This window comes from Pavona decussata, unplaced genomic scaffold (assembly GCF_977016875.1).
Source record: "Pavona decussata unplaced genomic scaffold, jaPavDecu1.1 SCAFFOLD_112, whole genome shotgun sequence".
NCBI classification, from domain to species: Eukaryota; Metazoa; Cnidaria; class Anthozoa; order Scleractinia; family Agariciidae; genus Pavona; species Pavona decussata.
Genome location: NW_028145526.1, coordinates 1,318,982 through 1,339,663, shown reverse-complemented (window position 1 = coordinate 1,339,663; position 20,682 = coordinate 1,318,982). Strand labels below are relative to the sequence as shown.

At 37.9% G+C, this 20,682-nt stretch overlaps 1 protein-coding gene and 1 long non-coding RNA gene across 3 annotated transcripts; both read right to left on the bottom strand.

Moving 5' to 3' along the window:
* Positions 1–674: 674 nt before the first annotated feature.
* On the bottom strand, positions 675–1,461 carry LOC146470724 (uncharacterized). The gene is made up of 3 exons (XR_014866979.1): positions 1,374–1,461; positions 1,182–1,272; positions 675–776 (listed from the first exon to the last, which is right to left on the bottom strand). It is a non-coding gene; the product is annotated as an uncharacterized LOC146470724 (long non-coding RNA).
* A 5,384-nt stretch (positions 1,462–6,845) lies between these two features.
* LOC146470723 (uncharacterized) lies at positions 6,846–20,470 on the bottom strand. Of its 2 annotated transcripts, XR_014866975.1 has the most exons (6): positions 19,993–20,470; positions 13,743–13,866; positions 10,884–11,126; positions 8,997–9,146; positions 7,407–7,766; positions 6,846–6,997 (listed from the first exon to the last, which is right to left on the bottom strand). XR_014866975.1 is itself a non-coding variant. In XM_085121688.1 (5 exons), the coding sequence occupies exons 1-5, from the start codon at positions 20,352–20,354 to the stop codon at positions 7,536–7,538; spliced, it is 1,110 nt and encodes a 369-aa protein (XP_084977814.1). In that variant the 5' UTR covers positions 20,355–20,470; the 3' UTR covers positions 7,403–7,535. The 2 variants fall into 2 exon arrangements, 1 of the variants encoding a protein (XP_084977814.1); XM_085121688.1 differs by lacking the exon at positions 6,846–6,997 and having other exon boundaries at positions 7,403–7,766.
* Positions 20,471–20,682: the final 212 nt, after the last annotated feature.

Below are 20,682 nucleotides of genomic sequence, written 5' to 3'. Positions count from 1 at the left end.
ATTTACTGTCTCACTCTTAATGTTATCCTTCTTGTATTATTATATTTTTCATTTTTTCACCACATTAGGCTTAAAACATACCCTCCTTGATTATGATAATATCATAAATTTCCTGCTTCATGTTTTTCTTTTACATTTATTTTCTTTTTAGACAATCAGATAATCAAGTGTAAATTTTAATATAGCTTCAATGTTTTAAGCTTTTGCTATTTGCAGGTACTGATGGAGCTGAAGGTCAGCTGAACTATGCAATATTTCGAATGTATTAATAAAAGAGCAAAGATTGATTAATTGTATCCTTTGTCCTTCCTGTACAAAAAGGACATAGCAATAATTACAATAATAACTTTATTTAAGTGTTAGAAACACTTAAACTAACTGAAAGAAATAATGCAAACTAAACATAAACTGAAATATCCCATCTAGCAAGGATGCTTACCAGTTGCCTATTGCCAAAGCATGGCCGAGGATTTGAAACAGGGGGCTACCATGAAACAAATCCAGCTTGAGTGGTCCGCAGAGAGCGAACTTGAACCTGGGACCACCAGATTACAAGTCTGTGCCTCTAACCACTCGGCCACACCGAGCTGCCTATTCATCCCTAGTTACCTGCACTCAAGAACCTCCTATGCAGCCTATCTACATAGAGCCTATTGAGGATTAACTCAAGAATCAGATATAAACAGCTCAAACTAAAAGAAGAACCACTTCTGTATAAATATTGCTGATCATGTCTGACTGCAGTCCTTCAGTATCTCAACATACTGATAATAGTTCTATAATAAAACATGGGGGTCACTGAGCTCGTTTTTTAATTATAACAACTTAAAGGTAAAATTAGGGGTGTTTTTAACAGGCTATACTGTTGCTATGGTAACCCATTATGTTAAGACAATACCACATGTACAACCTGTTCGCCAATGTATAGGCCTTTGTTTGATTCCATTATTACTGTAATTCAACTGATAAAGAGTGGTAGTATTGATCCATCAAAGTATAAGAGCTGGAAAGTGCTGGAAACCGGTAGCCACCAAGCTACAAATTGAAACTATTTTTCATCCCTGTCTCGGTAATATGTTAACAAATTAAAATACGTACGAATTTATGATAAGCAACAACAAAAAACTGAGACAGCAAAACCACGTGGAAAGAAATAGCTTAAGCTCTAAGCTTAGGCTTACCTTATATTAAATTTGCTCGGAGAGAATCAGAGATCCTCAAATCTTCCACAGCCGAAAATGTCTCGTACAGCCGAAAATGTCTCGTATATGTCTCAGGCCGTCATATTCAGTATCTGGAAATTAAAGAAAGTCGATTTCCTCCTGTTTAAATTACTTTTACTGTCATTAGAAATAAATTTCAAAGCTTAAAACTTTACCTTTACATCACACGTGGTATTATTTGCAACGCTGCATGGACTTGCTTGATTTAAAATGGCCGCCACTGTACCGCCACTTATCGTCTTACGTGCGAAGCCGCTGTCCTAAGTCACCCGTATCGGTGCTAGTCAGACCGAGTCACGCTAGCCTGCGTTCCGTGCTGTTTCGGAGCAAAGAACGAGATTCTCGGTTTTCGCCGCGCGAGAAATGAAACGAGAGCCAAAAAAAGGAAAGCCCTCCCCGCTTACTCGCGCCATTTTCCGTGCGGTCCTTGCTAGGAAACAGCACGGAAACGCTTGCTACGCAGGCTAGAGTCACGCTTTCGATTCTGCTGCCCCGCGCTGCACTGATCAATGAAATTGCATCGTTTGCTCTTCTGTGTGCAATTCATTTTGTTAATTAGGTTTAAAATAAAACTGTCTCGCTCCAGAAAGGAATAAAATGAAAATGCATTTTCACGAAGCAATTTTCCCTTAACCCTGCTTTCACCTAAAAGCCCACATTCCCCTGAATCTGAATGATAAATAACTTTTAAAATAACGCTCCATCACTTTCTCGTAACGTGATGACGAGAGCATTGTAAAACAACTTGCAGAATATAGGTTACAGCTTTGTAAAGCAACAGACTAACCTTATTTTCCCCGCACATCACAATGCCATAAAAACAGGGGAGTGTTTCTAGCGTGAAGCGCGACGTGACACAATAGAAAGACTATAGAAAGCGACTGCTGGGGTGAATCCACGCTATCGGCAGGCGCCGTGCCTGGCTTGTTGGCGCGACACCCGGAGGGGTACTCCCATAAGCTATATGGGTATGTGCCACTGTGAAGGGTATGGTTTTCAAGCAGTTTAGTCTGGAATAGGATACAGAAAACAGAGTTTTGGTCTGGAATAGGGCTATCATTTCTCAGGAAACTGATCAATCGCTTGAAGAATTTAGTCTACTGAATAGGTTTCCCGAGAATTGACACTTAAAAAACGTGTTTCAGTTGTTGTTGTACGCGTAGAAGACTTTGATTTCTCTGGACCATGATATTGACCGAGCTTCTGGAGAATACTGAGCGAGTCTGGTATATAGGGTTGCAAAATGCAGCTGAACTTGGTCTGGTTTAGGGGTAAGGGTTTTGGGGTCCCAGCGGCACGCACCCACCCAAAACTTTTTTTAAAGTACAAAGCAAGACGCTGTCCAGATCGTTTTGTTTGGAACTTTATTCCTCCAACCGAACAAAAGCACAGCCTTTCAAAAAGGTAAAAGGCAGATAAAAGGTTTAACAGTAAGAAAGATTTTTTATTTAATATATTATTTTTCTCAGGAATAGTAGAACGATCGAAATACGCTCTACTGACACGGGAGGAGATCTTCGCGCGCGCGCGTGCGCCCGCGCGTGTTTCGCTTGTTCTACCAGCCAGTGAATTGCTAAACTTCAGAGGCGAGTATCATGGGACGAGAATTTAGCCCGAAAAACAATGCTAACGAAGTTCAACGATATTAACAGTTACGTGTGAAAATTCTCAAAAAATCATTTAGCATTTACAAGAAAAACGTAACAAACATAAACTACACAGACTTTAAAAAACGGTGTGAAAGAAAAGTCTGCTTGCACTCACTTAAAAGTGCATCAAATCTCTAAAGCCGGTCAAATGCAATAAAAGATGACCGAGGTGACGCCCTACAAGAGGGTTTAGGCTGGGCTATTTTCTCCATTCCTTTGTGAGCTAAGTACGATCGCGAGATTATTCCATATATGATAGACTAAAATTGGCACCGGAAAGAACAACAAAGCACGCGCAGTGCTGTATCAGAAAACTATAGCAAAAGCTAAATGTACTATGTCAGTGTTTTTTAGTTGCACTAAGAAATTAAAAAGCTGAAAGTCACCTTTTCTTACACCAAAGGAAAACTAAACAATAGCCCAGCCTTCTTTAAGTTACTACACTATAACTATACTGATAGAGCACTTTTTTTTAGTGCTTTGGCTGCAGATGAAATTATAAATTAACGTTGAAATTTTTTCGTCAAAATGAAGGAGTAATTTTTCACCCATGATATTAGGCATGTAAACTGCTCTTAAGGACGGTGCCTACTATTGTTACTGCGCATACGTTCTGCGCATCGCGAGATACTCGGGTTTCCTATGGGTGGTGCCTACTAATACAGCAATATTTTTGCGCAGTTTAAAACTATACGGAGAAAGCAGAACTTACCAAATGCTTTTGGTATCTCAAAAAAAAAAAATTGGGGGTAACCATGCATTTTTCAGAGATAATTAAGCTTCAATTTATGGAAAAATCCCATACATTGCTTTATATTTTGGCGTTTTTTGGAGATATTAATGTTTAATTATCTCTGAAAAATGCGTGGTTACCCCCAATTTTCTTTTTAGATTCCAAAAGCCCTTGCTAAGATCTGCTTTTCTCGCATAGTCATAAACTGGACAAAAATACTTCGGTATTAGGGACCGTTCATTTTTTATGAGCATGGGGGGGCTGGTGGGATTTGGTTAATTGCCACTACGAAACTGTATGACCCCCCCCTAGCATGCAATTTTTTTCCACATGGCCCCCCCCAAGTAGAACTATTTTTTTCTGATGACCCCCCCCCCTCCTGCCCAACCAGAAACAAATCATACTCCTAACTTTAACAAAACGCTTATGTACTGTTTATATCAAAGATAAACGTAATTGTTACTGTGATTTCTTTACAGTACTATTAACAAGTAACCGTTCTCTACTTAGGTAAAGATTTCTCTTGTTTAAAAAAACGTTTTATAGATAGCAACACGTTTACGGCAACGACAAACCCTAAATTTCCATTTAGATTCTCAAAGAAACTATAAAAAATTAATCAAGCAAATGGTTAAAGTGAAATTACTCCCCTTCGAGTAGAAACAATTAATACACGTACAGATCTGACTAATAAAATACGGATCGAAGCATACCAAATAACGATTACGAGTCATATTAAACAGAAAAAAACAGCGGACGCACAGATATCAGTCGCGTAGGTAAGGGTTAGATAGGGGTGTTCGTTGAGCCCCAAATCTTGCTTACTAGTGGGGTCCGGGGGCATGCTCCCCCGGAAATTTTTGAAAATCTAGGTTCCCAGAAACCTCATTTCCTGCATTTTGAGACCCATTTTAGGCAAATCACAAATTTGTTTTACAGCAGCTTTTTGAGCTATGTACATCATTCCTACGGCATAATTGTTTCAACTTAAACAAGAAAGTTCAATGTACATTCCGCGCCCTGTCGAGTTCTGATAGCTATTCGACCTACTGATAGTCATACACCAAGCTGGTAAACTGCATCATTCTCGGGTGTAGGCCTTCGAACAAATTGACTATCTCGTCAAAATTGACAGGCATATCATATTTGATATGCATTAGAACCAGGGCAGACATTCTACTCTCTCGCATGGTACACCTCATGTAATTGTTCAACCTCCTCATTAAGTGCTTTCTCTTCCGCCATTACTGATCTGTAAAGGGGGTTCGTTCGAACCCCTCGAACCCCCCCTCCTACGCGCCTGGGTATTAAAGTACTGCTATTAAAAATAACAGTTACAAGCTTTTCTGAAGATGGCTTACAGCTCAGATTTACCGTCAACTGAAGTCACCAACAACAGTTCTATTATTAAAACTAATCTGGATGTTCACACTAGGCATACTACTGAGTCTACTGATACTCCTGGGTTCAAATAATTTACTAATCAACAGTCTTTATAAAAGTGAGTACTATTAAAAAGAACATTAAACAATCTATTGATATAGTTCAGAGTACAACCACTTTGTAGAAAACTACTCCCCCAAGGATGATTCAATAGTGAGACTGATACGTCTTTATATTAATTTGAACTTGTACAAACATAGGTGTCTACCTCAGTTTATATTCATTATTGCTTTTCCAACAGATATGCTTCATTTCCTCAGTTGTTGTTAATATAAAATGCAGATTTCGACCTCAGTATGTAAAACAAATTAAAAGTGGTTAGGAAAATCGCATTAAATAAAATTGAAATAATATTCAATTTCTTCATCTGTTTCTGTGTTGAGCCACTTTCAATTTCCCCTACTAGCCAATTATTTCTGGTGACCCCCCCCCTCTTTCACTCATTTTTTTTTGGTAGCCCCCCCCCCCTTTAGTGCCATTTTTTTTCTCGTGGCCCCCCCCCTAAATCCCACCAGCCCCCCCATGCTCATAAAAAATGAACGGTCCCTTAGTAGGTACCGTCCTTAAGAGCGGTTTTCAATTGAATACCGACATTAATTCGCGTTTGTCTTGGTTTGGCTTTGCCACGTTCTGATTGGTTGAAACTTGCGCCACTTTCTCAACCAATGAGAAGCAAAACCAATCGTGACTTGTCCGCACGTGTTTTCCCGCGCTTGGCGTCGGTGACGTGTATTTGCTTGGAATGCTAATTGGTTCATATCGATGCTTTCGTTTGCTCTGATTGGTCTGAGTAACTTCGCTACTTTGGTTTGGTTTTACGACAGTTGATTGAATACCGCTCTATTTTAGAGATTAAGCAGTTTCCTTAAAGCCTCCCGTGATCAACTACTTTTTTCTTTCACAGACTTGTCAGCAAAGAAATTACTAATAATATTTTAATAATAAAACTAGTATCATTTTTAAAAATCTCTTTAAATACAGATAATAAATAATAAACTTTAGCTCATCAAATTTGTTTTCACTATGATTTTCGAGAAAATATGAACCCCACAACCCCGGAAATTCCCATTTAGCTTCATGCTAAACATTTTGGCGTTTGAGTCCCCTCCCTCCCTTTGAATTTTTCAATGACCTTCATTCAGAGAGGTGGATATGTAGATTTTAACGAAATGAACGGTGTGTGTGTGTGTGTGTGGGGGGGGGGGGGGGGGGAATTAAACTTTACCTGGGTGGTGTGGGGATTTTTAAACGTGAAGCCGTCAAGTTGACACCTTCTCTTTGTCCAGCGGAATGCACATGGTTCCTGGTTCAAGGGGGAAAATGTCAACCTATGCATGTTGAAGTTTCAAATCGATCGGCGATTTTTCCGAAAGCGGAATGACAACTGGTCAGGAGCCCATATCCCTGAAACTTGATCATTCTATTCATGTTTCTAACGATTTCAGAATAAACAAGGAATGTGAACCTCTACTACAAGTATAAGGCGCGACATTTGCTTCAACATGCGTTCAACAAATTAAAGAACCAAATGTCGGGGGCGTTTGAACAGGTCGTTCAATTCAACGTTTTTGAAAGTGTAAAATAATTATGTTGAAAGCGTGTTGAGTCAAATTTTTTGGTTTAAACTTTCATTCAAAATCGAATCAACACTTCTATTGTTCTCCAAATTGTTGAATGGCATTCAAGCCGTTTGAACACTCCGCTCAACATTTGTCCAACATTTGCCCAACATTAGTTCAATTTATGTTGAACGAATGTTGGTCAAACGTTGAAACCGTTTGATCGGGCCTTTTAACAGCTCATCTTTACAATGGCCAGGTTTTTTTTTTTGGTCTGACCGCTGCTCCACTCACTACATTGTTGTTCTTCAGACCTCCTCACGAAAAACACCGCTCTGCAACGGGCAGTGAATTCTGTGCAAGAGTGGTCGCTTTCACTTCATTACGCCTCTTAGGCCCAGTTCAGACGCCGAACTTTCCACGAGCCGAACTTAATTCAAATTAAGGTCGGCCCAAATCACGAAAATCCCGCCTTTTGATTCAGACGCCGAACTTGATTAGCCGAACTTTATTTACTTGAAGCAAAACCAATCGAAATGTTAACGTTTTCCTTTTTTTTATTTTTTTTGTTTGAAATACGTTATAATAATTTATGCATTAGGTTCGGCTCATGAAAAGTTCGGCGTCTGAATCAAAGCCGTTCCAAAGCCGAAATTCCCGGCTGAGCCAGGCGGGAAGAACGGCTGAGCCGTTCCAAATTAAAACAGCCGTTCTCAACTGATTCAGATGCCGAACTTTTCATGTACTTAATTCAAGGTATTAGGTTAGGCTCATGAAAAGTTCGGCATCTGAACCGGGCCTTACTAACAGAATAATGGACCTGCCAGTGGTATGCAAATTTTACATATTCATGCACATAATTTCTTACCCATTCTGCGGCATGTAAAACTACCACTTTTTCATTTGATTTATATTTGCAGGCAGGATTTTAGATCCACCGAAGATCGGAACACAGTATTGGTAGATAGGTAAAGAAACCATAAATCCAAAATGATAGAAATATAGTGACCATGAAATCACCAGTGTGGTTGGGCGTCATTAAGGCGATCGCAAGCGTAATCCAAATCCACGCAAATCCCCGCGTTGTGGCGTTTAGGAGAGGGGAAGAGTGTTTGAGTTGATAAAGACTGGCGGCCTGGCTGGCCAAACGAAGGACAGCCTAGAAATAAAGGAAACAGTCACACACAAATTCAACAAGAGAAACATAGTACAGAGGGAAAGTATTAGTGCATCGGCTGCACTTTTTGCGCGGCGCATTCGCAATTTTTTTAACTTTGGGAGAACATCGCCTAACTTTTTTGAAAGGTCCCGTTTGAGTCCCAAATTAGAAAGATTTAGCATCGCGTTCATGTGAAACGGCAAATGCAACCTTGCCGTTTCGCGTTTCACGTAAAATTAGCGTAAACCTTTTGCTGTCTTAAGCTTTAATTTTGCGAGTTACGATGAAGCTGTTTTGCGACTCACTGTGGTGAGTTCATGAAGAAAAGTACGGTAAGGAGTGAGTTATGAAGGGTTTTTAAACATGAAACTTAATTTGCCCTAGTATGACTTGCCGGAAAAATTATTGGGGTACTTGTTTTCAACAATCAACCACTCACACGTAACATGTAACAACGAAAGGAAGAAATACTTACGTAGTTCTCACGTAGAACCGAAAACCGACAAACGCGAAAAATGACGGGAAAATCGTGGTTACGTGGTCATTTTTGCCGTCAGTTCACGTTTCACGTATACGCGATGCTAAATCTCTCAACATCTTTAGCCTTTCTTTGAATGCCCATTGGAAAATATACTGGGTATTAAGTTAATCGATACCAAAACAAAAGAACTTAGTCATCATCTACCAAGGCATTACCGCGACTGTAAAATAGTTACTGTATTCGGTGGGTTGTCCTACCCCACGAGGAGTGGTTCCTATGATGTATCGGCGGACCAATAAGAAACCTCTGCACACAGCCGTCCCCTTCTTTAATCTGCCGCCGCCCACAAACCAACCGGCTGTCAACTGGTTTAACTGGTTTGCACAAGCTCATGAACAAATTGGGGAGGAAAATTGGGAAATTAATTTCATATTTCAGCCTCGGCTTGCTTATAGTCATGCGCATCGGATCACAGTTTATTTGGTAAAGCAGGTTGGGGAATTGGCAAGACATTAAGTCCTGATGTGGACCTGCGCTATCTAAAATGATCAATCAATACACACCTAAATATTAAATAACAACGGTTAAATAGATAATGATACATGTAGCTTAAATAGATAAATATTCAAAAGTCAACATTCAATATTCAAAAGATTAAAAATATTCAAAGTCTAAAGATTTGTTGGTGATGCTGCAGGAAGCTTTAGCAAAACTGATAGATTTTAGATTTTAGAACTGGATTAACTTACCACAACAAATACACTAAAGACAAGATCAAATGCTCCTCTTTTAAATACTTCAACTTCAAACGCTGGCAATTCTCCCAAAAGAAGGGCGAGAAATGGAAGGCAGACAACACAGCTAAAATTTAAGAGATAGAGCAGTTCTGCCCGAGTAGCCTGCAACAGAAACAAAATAGCCAAAAAACTAATGTCAATTGTTGAAATACTTAGATTGTTATATTTCAAAAAATTATCGAGGCTTTAACTCCCAGTATGCAAATTCTCCTCACTGTTCTTGATACACTTATGGTAGCACTAGTTGGGAGAATTTGTTTGAAAATCAAGACCCATCATATCTTACGATCATTTTCTTCATTCTTGTGACCTAACTGTTTGATCATGCAAGCACTGTAGTCATGATCACCATGGCTTGGCTTCAAAAATGAAAATCTATGAAGGGGGAGGTCCATGTCGACTAGGACATGTCCTTTGAACCTGTGCAGTGGAGTTTTAAGGTGGAGTGCAGGGTACGTAGTACTGGCCCCACCCTTTACATCCAGGGTTTCATCTGCCACAGCCAAGCAAGCTGGGATGGAGACATCAAGATCCCTGACTCATAGTGATAATGTATGAGAAATTTACAGGCTGGCCACTTTTGTCAGTTTTTAAAATTGCATCTGCCTCCTTTGGTGCATTCTCAATGCAAACATTTTCACAAACATTATCTTCCCTCTTTCAAAATTATAGCAATGTGTTTTACTCAAAATTTTGTCACATCAAACATGTGAAAACCATAAATGTGGTGTGGACTGAAATTTTTATCCATTGTTTTATACATTTAATTACATTAACATTTTGGTATGCACATTTACAATGTACAAACCAGCTTTCATGAAAGCGTTCAATGCATTTTGTCACCTAAAATACCGGGTTTAGGTTGAAAAAGCATTTACGCAGCGCTCTTTTTCAGCAAACATGACCCCAAAAGGGAAAACAAAAACAATAACACTGCTCTGGCATGGTAAAGAGTCTTATGATCAATTAAGACGGTACATATATCATTTATCACAAGCAATGTGTTTTTAACTTTGATTTCTAAATACTGCCACCTTTATTACATCTTTATTTATACCAAGCTAGCATACTACATGTATACTAGCAGACTTGCAGGCATTTTCAAAATTCAGTTACGACATGCCAATACTACATTCTATGGTGATTCACTTATATTTTCTGCTACAAAATAGCAGAACAATAACATGTTAACAGAAGAACTGCTACTTGTTTGTCATGTTCGAGGAATAACATTTTGATTTAACTCTATGTTCTGATTTACTGAAATATTGTGTTAAGGCCTGTTTAAATGGTTTCATTATTTGCTTCAACATGCGTTCAACAGAGTTGTTGAACCAAATGTCAGGGGGCATTTGAATAGGTCGTTCAACATAATTGAAAGGGTAAAGAAATGTTGAAAGGTTGTTTAAAATGTGTTGAATCAAATTATAATTTTATATATTTTTTATTTTTTTTTTGTAATAAAGTGTTTTTGTGTTTTGTAAAATGGTTTAAACTTTCATCCAACATCGATTCAACATTTTCTTTGTTCTTTAAAATGTTGAACGGCATTGAAACTGTTTGAACACTCCGTTCATCCAACATTTGCCCAACATCCGTTCAACTTTTGTTGAACGAATGTTGGGCAAATCTTGAAACCCTTTAAACGGGCGTTTACATGTATTGATTTATGTTATTTATTTACCTTAGTGTATTTCAGTTTACTTACATCTTCTCTCAGAGATAATTAGTGCTTACGTAAGAGTTGCAATTAAGTTTATGATAATGATGACAATGATAACAGGTCCAGACCTACAGTACTTTTCTTGTTTAATTTGCACCTAATAGGGATAAACATACCTTAGGCAAATATTTCTTCCCATGAACAGTGAAAAAGGCAAGTGAAGCAGCCATCATGAAACCAAAGGCTCCATCACTGAAAGACACCTTGTAATGTGCATATGGATCATCCATTGAACAGAACATTACCATAGTAAGTGAACATGACAAGGTTACCATTATAGCAATCTTGTCGGGATAGCTCTGCCGATTTGTTACCCATGATGCTAAAAGAATTAAAGGAGGTGTCAAGGACAGGGATACCTGCAACGAGAAAGGAAATTTGGCATTGTCATATTTCATTGGTGTTTAGTAAACCAGTCGCTCAACACTTTAATGTGTCATAAGTACGTAAATTATGATCATCCGGGTGAGTGTAGTCCTGAGAAGGACTGTTTGTGGTGACTTTGACTGACGTTTCGACAACCTGAGACCTGAGCGGGAGTCATCTTCAGAGTCAAGTGACTTGACTCTGAAGATGACTTCCGCTCAGGTTGTTGAAACGTCAGTCAAAGTCACCACAAACAGTCCTTCTCAGGACTACACTCACCCGGGTGATCATAATTTACGTACTTATGACATGACTCCTGGGTTCAAACCATTTACAACTTTAATGTGTAGTTCCAGTTCCTCTCATCAATAGCGTTGCTCCACTGCTTACTTTATAAACACAAACAACCCAAAATCCCTTGATTCATTCTGACAAAGGGTTAAATGCTTGAAACATCAGCACTCAAATCTCCTTACGGCGGCCAATTTACCTCCAAAAATCGAACTCTGTTGACAAACCAAACGTTCCTTTCTACTCCACATTGACACAGCACTACAGTTTCTTCAGAAACTAACCCCTAGTCCATTTTTCATTGTACCCATTCAGAGTATCTCAGCAGATCCCAAAATCTCATCAGGGCTCAAAATAATTTTTGGACAGTTGCCGGTCATGTTGACCGGCCAAAAACAAATTTTAGCTCGGTCATGTCTTGTTTCTGACCGGTCAAAAAATTGAAAATATTTCTTTTAAAAAGAGAAAAATATTGTCTCGTATGCTCAGAAACTTGTTGCTAAAGAGTACATGTATAAAAGTGTTGATTGCTAAAAGTATCACTTATGTTCGCTATTTGCATTTCCACAGGCAATGGCCTCTGCATTCTATTCGACATAAAACTTTCTAGTTGTTTATTTGAAAGCTGTGTGGGAGACCGGTCAAAATGACCACCAAACCGAAATTTTGCCCTGGAGACAAATTGTCATCTTGACCGGACATTGTCCGATAACCGGCCGTTATTTTGAGCCCTGCTCATAATTTTTAATTTTTGAGACATTACCACTTTAGTACTCTAGTACCCCCGCTAACCCTAACCCATCCCCCCCCCCCCCCATCCAAAGACAATGGTGTGAGTAGCCACTCCACCCATGGTGCTGGAGAGAATAATAATTATTTAATAATATTGAGGTGGCTGGCAAGGGTTTCCAGCACTTTCCATCCACTATGTTATTATGAATCAATACTTCTACTAATTAATCTTTATCAGTTAATACAACAAATTTCAAAAACTCATTAATAATTCATATTAGCCCATTGACCTATCAAATAGTCGATAATACACCACATGCAGTGACTTTATATTGATAAACCTCTTCCTTATTAGTATGCAGTGTTTTACCAGCTGATAAAACACTGTACATTACTGTATGCGGTGTTTTATCAGCTGATAAAACACCCCTCATTAGTATGTGGTGTTTTTCTCTTACCTTCACAAAAGCATATAATTGTTATGAACTCTTTTGACACAAGATTTTCCAGGAATATTTTGAAGCCGTTCAAAAAAACTCGCACTATGTGTTTTATCGGGCCTAAAACCACTCGGCTGCACCTCGTGGTTTTAAACCCGATAAAAAACTCCTGCTCGTTTTTTTAAACATATTTACATAATGGTATCATGCAATGTCTAATAATTGGCAAACAAGTAATGAGCATATTGTTTCCACTGTATCCTCTTGCATGTCACAGTTAGGCTAAATTAACCGCGTAAAGCATATTTTTGATGAGCGCGCCTTAATTATTATTATAAATGCCTTAGTGTTAAGTAAATTATTCTATTGCTCTTCTGTTTGGGGCAATACTACTCAAGCTAATCTGGACAAGCTCCAAGCAGTACAGAATTTCGCTTACAAGTCGCATTGTGTGCGGCGCTAAAAAATTCGATCACATAACCCGTTTGCTAAAAGATTTGTGCTGGCTACCAATCAGGCAACAACTTTATTTTCGTTTTGCTGTTCTGGTTTTTAAGTGCCAACTTTTAAACATACCACTCTTTCGCACTGCTAGCAACCAAAGGACCTTTCAATATCGAGCGACCTCTCTTTGGAATGAGTTGCAGCCTTCGCTCAAACTTAGCCCTTCCGTGACAGTGCTCAAGCACTTACTTAGGCAAGAACTTCTTAATGACTGTTTTATTTAATCAGCTTTATCTTCTTTTATTATTGTCTTGTACTTAGTTATATAATTTTAAATTGACTCTGAAAAGCCCCGTGGGGACGAGCCAATAAAGTACATGTATGTATGGTCCTTTTCCTTGACTTAAGAGGCTTCCTGAACATAGCAACAGCATAACCATGAACCCCTAATTATAGCTTTAAGTGGTTACAACGCTGAACATGTTGATCACTGTTGTGAGCCATGTCACATAAATTTTATAAGTCTAACAATGTATAATGAGAAAAAAAAAAGAATTTATTTTTGAGAAAATTATTGCAAGTGATTTACTAACTAAAGGATTTTATCTTTCTTTTTCAATAAATAAATAAATAAATAAAAAATAATAATAATCTGTCGCTGCAAATGACTGTACAGTACATGTATATCTATTTAATACAAACCACGTAAGATTCAGATCCTCCTGAACTACCGAATGCTGCCTGATTGAAATCCAATGCAAACATAGTCACAACGGCAACATGTAGAAAGAGCAGAGGGAGAAAATGGCTTGCCTGGCTCCTGAAACTAAACACCAACAAAACCATACATTATAATAATTGTGTTATCAATGGTTGTCAATTACTGTGAACATCATTGATGATGAAATCCAGACATTGAGTTTCAAGGGTATGATATAATTATGATACACATATGGAAATAAGAATTAAGTGGGATCAATATTATATAAAAAAAATATTATTACATTTGGAGGGATGCAAGTATGACCCTTATACTATTGTCAACTCTCTTGTAAGTGACCATCCTTGGTACAGAGACTCCTTATGCAAGGTGGTTGATTGTGCAAAAGATCAGCAAGTTGACAAACCCAAAACTGAAATCATTAACTAATTTATACAGTATGTTGTTACCTTATCAACTAAAATCAGACAATCAGAAAAGGGCAACTTTGTCCTCCCCTTGGGAGGGCCTGATACTCAGGCTACATGTACATTTGTGGAAAAAAACTCGTGAAGAAAACAGGTCAATTTGGCGTTAAAAAGCAAGTGTTTCCTTTCGTTCTCAGTTAAATAGGTAAAATTAAATTTGTGAAAAAAATTTTCAGTTCGCTCCAGTGTTATGGAAGAATGACTCACTTCATGCTTGTGCAGACATTGAAGATAACAGGAATTTCATCGAGACATTATCTGACAGATTTCTCCTCAGGAGTACAAAAGTTAAAGCATTATAATATTTATTATAATAAACACCAATGAAATACCAGGTGAGCTTTTGCGCAAAAACATGGAATCTTCACACATGAAAAGATCACCATATTGATTCCTATGGTTACACAATAATTCCTTGCCTTTTGTAATGATTTGGTATTTCATTGGTGTTTATATAATAAACAGCTGAACATTACATGGCTGCTTGGAGATACAAAAAGTTTCTTCTCGTCTTGAAATGATCAAAATCAAATTTCTCCTTGTAATATCAATGCTTATTCAACCCATGAGGTCATGAGAATTAGGATATGATCACCCAAGGTGAATTTTCTTGATATTTTTATAACCTCTCCCCATTACTTTTATAAGAAAAGTATGATGACAAGATAGGAGAATTTGTTTTTTTGATATTAGGGGTTAAAGGTTTTGAAAAAAGTGCTTTTCACTTTTTAACAGAAAAGAGGAAGTGTCAAGTTTTATTTTGCCAGAGATACATGTATTGGTGAAAAAAGCAGGAATAAACAAAATCACCCCATAAAAGTTGATTCATTACATGTATTTAGGTACTCGAAAATTCTTACAGATTTTTTTCTAATTTTTTCTGCAAGTTGTCTAGATTGAGTAGTTTAAATCTTTAAGGCTTCGAGCTACCGTTGCTAAAGCCGCCATTACACGTTGAAACTTTCAGCTGAAACTTGCGTGCAAAAGCGCTGCGAAACAAGTTTCAGCAGGCGTTGCACTGTGTAACATGGTCTGTTTCGTGAAACTTTTTTGAACTTCCGTTGCGAGAAAAGTTTCACAAAAAGTAAAACCACTTTCTACTTCTGCATAGGCTGGCAACAGTCGCAGTGGTGAAAAATGCAAGAGTTTCACCGTGTTCGCTGTTGCACACAAGTTTCAGCTAAAAGTTTCAATGTGTAATGGCGGGTTAAGATAATACATGTAGTTGCTGCTTGGAAACTGATGAAAAAATTTACATTTCATCATATGTTGAAATGATGATGTAGTATAAAAGAGAAAAAACCTGAGTCAACAACTGGAAAAGAAGAAAGCTTAGTACTTTAATTAGCAAAATTAATATTATTTATGAAAACCATTAGCTTGTCTAAACTCATCTATTGTAGCTTGCTATTGACTGTAATGAAACCCCTAGTAGACAAAATTAACAAACTCATTTTAAACTTCATTTGGGAAGGTAAGCCACCCAAAATCAAGAAGAAAATGATTATCGGTGAAAAACATCGCGACAGCTTAAAAGTGATCGACTTTGAAATTATGGAATGCTCCCTAAAAATAGCCTGGATTACCCTGGTGAAAAACCTCACAGGATCTTCAAGGATCTTTAAAGATCTTTAAAGACAAAGATCCTCAAAAAATGATCTCATAGGATCTTTGAAGATCTTTCAAAGATCTTCAAAGATCCTGCATTTGCAAGATCTTGTCACACTATCCGCAAAGATCCTCAAGGAATTGAGGATCTTTAAAGATCCTCAAAAGATTTTCACCAGGGTAAGCGCATTTACTGAAGCAAGCGACGCTTCTTGGAAAATTACCCCAAATCAAGCTACCAGCCATTATGGAGGTCTTGAATTCCTTACCAAGTGTGATAACTATTCTAAGTTGCTCAATTTAGAGAACCTTCCTGAATTTTAACGAATCGTTTTAGTTACTGGCAGAGCTTTAAGCCACTAACTCTTTTGACGAGCATACGTCCGTTAAGGATTACATAATTTCGAACAACCGTAATATTGTTTTAGATGGAAAACTGATTTTTACTAACTCCTAGTATAGAAAAGGAATATGTTATAGTAAGGACCTTCTCAACCAAAATCACAGCTTCCTTTCACTAACAGACTTGAAGGAAAGATATACATGTACAGTAACTTTGAAATCCCCTTCACAACATACTATGGCCTCTTTAAAACCATACTGGCTGAATAGAAAATAAAACTCTGCACTCTAACGAACGCCCAAGTCACATTCACACCTCTCAATCCGTTTTCTACAAAAACTGCCTATTCCACCTTGCTAGACAAGAGCTTCCTGAGAATAGAATTTTGAATCATGGCTTCACCAAAGATAACATCTGCAATATTTACATGCTACCTTTTCGCATCTTGAAAGAACGAAAATTAATCATGTTTCAGATTAAAATTATTCATAATATTCTACCCACACAATCCAGCTTGTTCCACTCAGGCATAACAAATAATGATGCAACCTTGAAAACCAAACATTAATCCACATGTTGATTACCTTCAGTGTATCATCATTGGTCTGCAATCGCTTTTAGCACGAAAAACTGGTGGCACGAAAAACTCAATCAAAAATTAATTTTATCTGAAAGAACCATCTTATATGGCTGGCCCAAAAAATCAAACCATTAGAGTACTTAACTATTCTCTCATTGTTGCCAGATATCACATTTTTACTACAAGTGTACGCAACGCCACTCTGGACATTGAATGTTTTTTAGACCTAAATATAATAATAAGATTGTCATCCGTCACACCATTAATCATGTACACTGTAGATACATTTACTAAATCGTGTGCCAAGCTGCTTTCGTTTAGTGTAAGCTAACTGTACTTTGAGATTGTGAATATTGAAAGTATTGTAATTATTGTAAGTACTGTGATCATTAGTATAATTGTAAGTACAGTAAATATTGTTAGTACTGTAAGTATACACCTGTAGTAAGTAATGTTGGTATTGTAAGTCATATTGTAATCACTGTATTTTCGTTAAAAAAAATGAAAGAAATTTAAGTTTATCTTCTATGCGAGATTGTAACTTCAAAACTTCCACCCTACGTAAGTCCAGAAAACTGCTGCGAGCCCCAGAGGGGGTTCTCCGGATTTCAAGTGACGGGGATGATCGAATGGGGTAAAAATTCAAAACCCAATAAAATCCTTACAAAACCAAAAAAAAAATCCCTGGACCAAAAATTAACCCCAAAAAAATCCCATGCTGAATTTCCGAGCCTTAAAAATTTCCAGGAAGCATTAAATGATATAACACGAAAAATGAAAACATTAGAAATTGAATGTTTGTATTTGTTTATTCATCATACCACCTGAAGTTATCTTTTCTGCATCTGGTAGTCATTCTAACAACACTCGAGACACCCAAGACACCCAATATAAAAACAGCCGCAAAACTACCACGAATCTTCAGATTGTTCTAAATACCCCAAAAAATCCCTACTTAAAGGGACACAGTCACCTTTGTGACCGTGCTGACCTGGACTCTAGTTTTTGTCAATTTTGAAAAGCGTCCACCTCAACCCGAAATCAAAAGTACTCATCGGCATCTAGAAATCCGCTTCAATCTTCCCAGTGTTTTATTGGATTTTCAATCTTTTACTGGAAACCTGTTTCTGAGTATGCTTTTGCTCATCCTATGATATTATTTTATCATATTTCGTTAAAAACAGTATGGATCACGTCTCCAACGGAACATGAAAAGAAGAGGTGGGAAACGTGAAGGCGCCGGGCGGAAGAAATCGCCTGCGTTGACTGAAAATAATGAGAGAAATCAATCAAAAACATTGGAGAACAAATCACCATTATATATATTTGGAAAATTACATTTTCTCAACCTGGCAAAAGGTTCATGCGGTGGGAATCTTCATAAACGATTCGAACCACGCGTCACAGCTGCTTGGTTTGGAGCTCAGACGAAGACAAGCTTCGGTACACAGTCGATTATCTCCTCGACAAGGAAGACCTCCAGTAGAACCTTGTTTTCTACGGGTCGAGCAAGCGTTCTTGCAACGACATGGGTTTGGTTCCTAAATTTGGATAACGGAGAAGTTGTAGAAACGAAATTATAAAAGCAAAATATATGATTGAAAGCAGAAATAAAGCTTACCAGTAGTTTCGCTACAAAGTCATTTCACTACATTGCAGCTCAGTCGATTCGCTACGTTTTAAAATTGACATATTCTCTAATATTTGAACTCAATTTGTTTCTCATGCAAACACTGTGAAACGTAGAAACAGCTAAGATAATTTTTGACACGACCGGATACCGAAATAAACGATTAAATGATTCTTCGACTTTAGAGGTATTCGTTGACGTTTGACTTTCCATGGACAAGTCCATCAGTAAATTCTCCATGATATCAAGAAAATGAGTGTTCTAAAATGACATTAGGTCTATAATAACTATAATAATTTTGACTGGCAAAAACTTCGACTCGACAAGGTTTGTTTACATTTTTCAAAGGATGCGCTTCTCAGCGCGAGGCTTGTGATGAAGTGTGATATGCAAATCAACTAAGAAATGGTATCTAATGTGCATGTGCACCAGGTGACTGTGTCCCTTTAAGTCAAGCCACCCAAAAAAATCTGAGAATTGAAAATTTCTAGCCTGCGTCACAGACAGTCTAAACAATCCCTGATATAGTCCATCTGCGAAACGGCTCCCAAAAGCTTGTTTCAGTATCCCGCAGTTTTGCAGGGATATCTGTAACCATTTCTGATTGGCTTAATTTCTAACGCTTTCTATGATTGGTCGTTCCTTCTTGAACAATACTCTGCTCTCCAACCGCGATCCTATAAATACGATTTGTACTTGTTGTTCTTCCCCGGGTTTTCCCTTTGATTGATCGATTGATCGTTTTGAAATATTTTAGCGTTGTGTATTAAAAGAAAATGACGGCTTTTTCTGAAGAAAGTTGGGAACGAGCATTTAGAGCCGTGAAAAGAGCACTTCGAAATGTAGCTATAATTTGCAACCTGCTGATCAAGCTGAAAATAAACGTGGCGTTTTACTCATAAAATTCTTCATTGTTAGCTTAAAAAATAGTCTAGTCTGCTTTTAGCGTAATTTTCATCCACAGGCTATTTTTTATCTAACCATTTTTTAGTGCGATAAATAAACAACTCGTTATTTTTTTGTAGACTATTGCGTGATTGCTCAATAGGAAAATGTCCAATCAGAGAGCCCGTTAGAAATTAAGCCAATCAGAAATGGCAACAGATATCCATGCAAACTGGCGGGATACCAGAACAAGCTATTTGGAGCCGTTTCGCAGACGGACTATATCGAGTTCTCTTAGGTCTTGAGTGACAAGTCCGGCTGCAACGCAGGCTAAAAATTTCAAACCCAAAAAAACCTTCAATCATCCCCGTCACTTGAAATCTGGAGTACCCCCGCTGGGCTGCGAGCCTTCTTAAAGTTGGCACATCTCATGCTCTCGCATAACAACAACAATTTTTGGAAACATTACTGCTGCAAGTGCTCGAACATAACGTTCTGATGGCATTACTAATAATACGAATAACGAGTACTTATTGACTTTTTTCACAGCTATGTCAATATTAAAAGCAAAATGACTTCCTTGTGTTTAATCAGCTGTCTGATTCAAGCTTTCAAATATAACAAATAATTATAATTCAAAGACCATTAAAATATTCATGAAGCCATTTCCAACCCGAGGTTTAACATTTTATTACAAAATAAATCTTATATCACTAACCTTCGTATCCGCTTTCTTCCCCAAAACCTGAAGAATAGTGCTATAACACAACTTTCCAACCAGTAGAACGAAATGGATGCATGTGAATTCGTGAACAGTCTAAAGTGAAATATGTTCTCCACGACAAGGACAACAGCAAACAGAACTGTCGATAGGTAAGTGTAAAGGTAACTGAACTCTTTGGGAGTCTTTTTGTGCACTGAATGTTCGTCGCTGTCTTCGGCGGATTGCGAAAACCTGCCAGCGAAAATATCGCCATTGTTGTAATACAAACGGTTTCCATGTTCATGTGCTCTCTCGCTCTCGATTTCAAAGGCATCTTCACCAGAATCTGATAAAGTTCTAGCTCGGAACGATTCCATTACAGAAAACAAACCGGTTAGTGGATGGTAGATTAAAATGCATTCAGGAAGTCAGACAGTATTATTTGAGAACTCTGACACCAGATGACTTCATTAATGTTACATGCTTAGACACATGAAATGCGGATCGGCGCGGAGTAGTCCTGGGCACGAGTTGAAAAGGCCTACATCGGCACCCTGAGGAGACCCTGTCGACCCTACTTGGGCACTTGCTCATTGAGAAAATAATAGCATTTTTGCTAAATTAAACCACGAGAGCATGCCAAGAAATGTTATGGATGATGAAGACAAGACATGTATTAAATTAATCAGTTCTTTTTTCCCTTCT

What these genes read in the sequence shown, in the direction of transcription:
- LOC146470723 (XM_085121688.1), bottom strand. Translation starts at nt 20,354, where the DNA reads ATGGAATCGTTCCGAGCTAGAACTTTATCAGATTCTGGTGAAGATGCC. An exon ending in GGAAGAAAGCGGATACGAAG is followed by an intron (nt 13,867 to 19,992) that starts GTTAGTGATATA and finishes GTTGGTGTTTAG; the next exon opens with TTTCAGGAGCCAGGCAAGCC. An exon ending in TCTTTAGTGTATTTGTTGTG is followed by an intron (nt 7,767 to 8,996) that starts GTAAGTTAATCC and finishes CTTTATTTCTAG; the next exon opens with GCTGTCCTTCGTTTGGCCAG.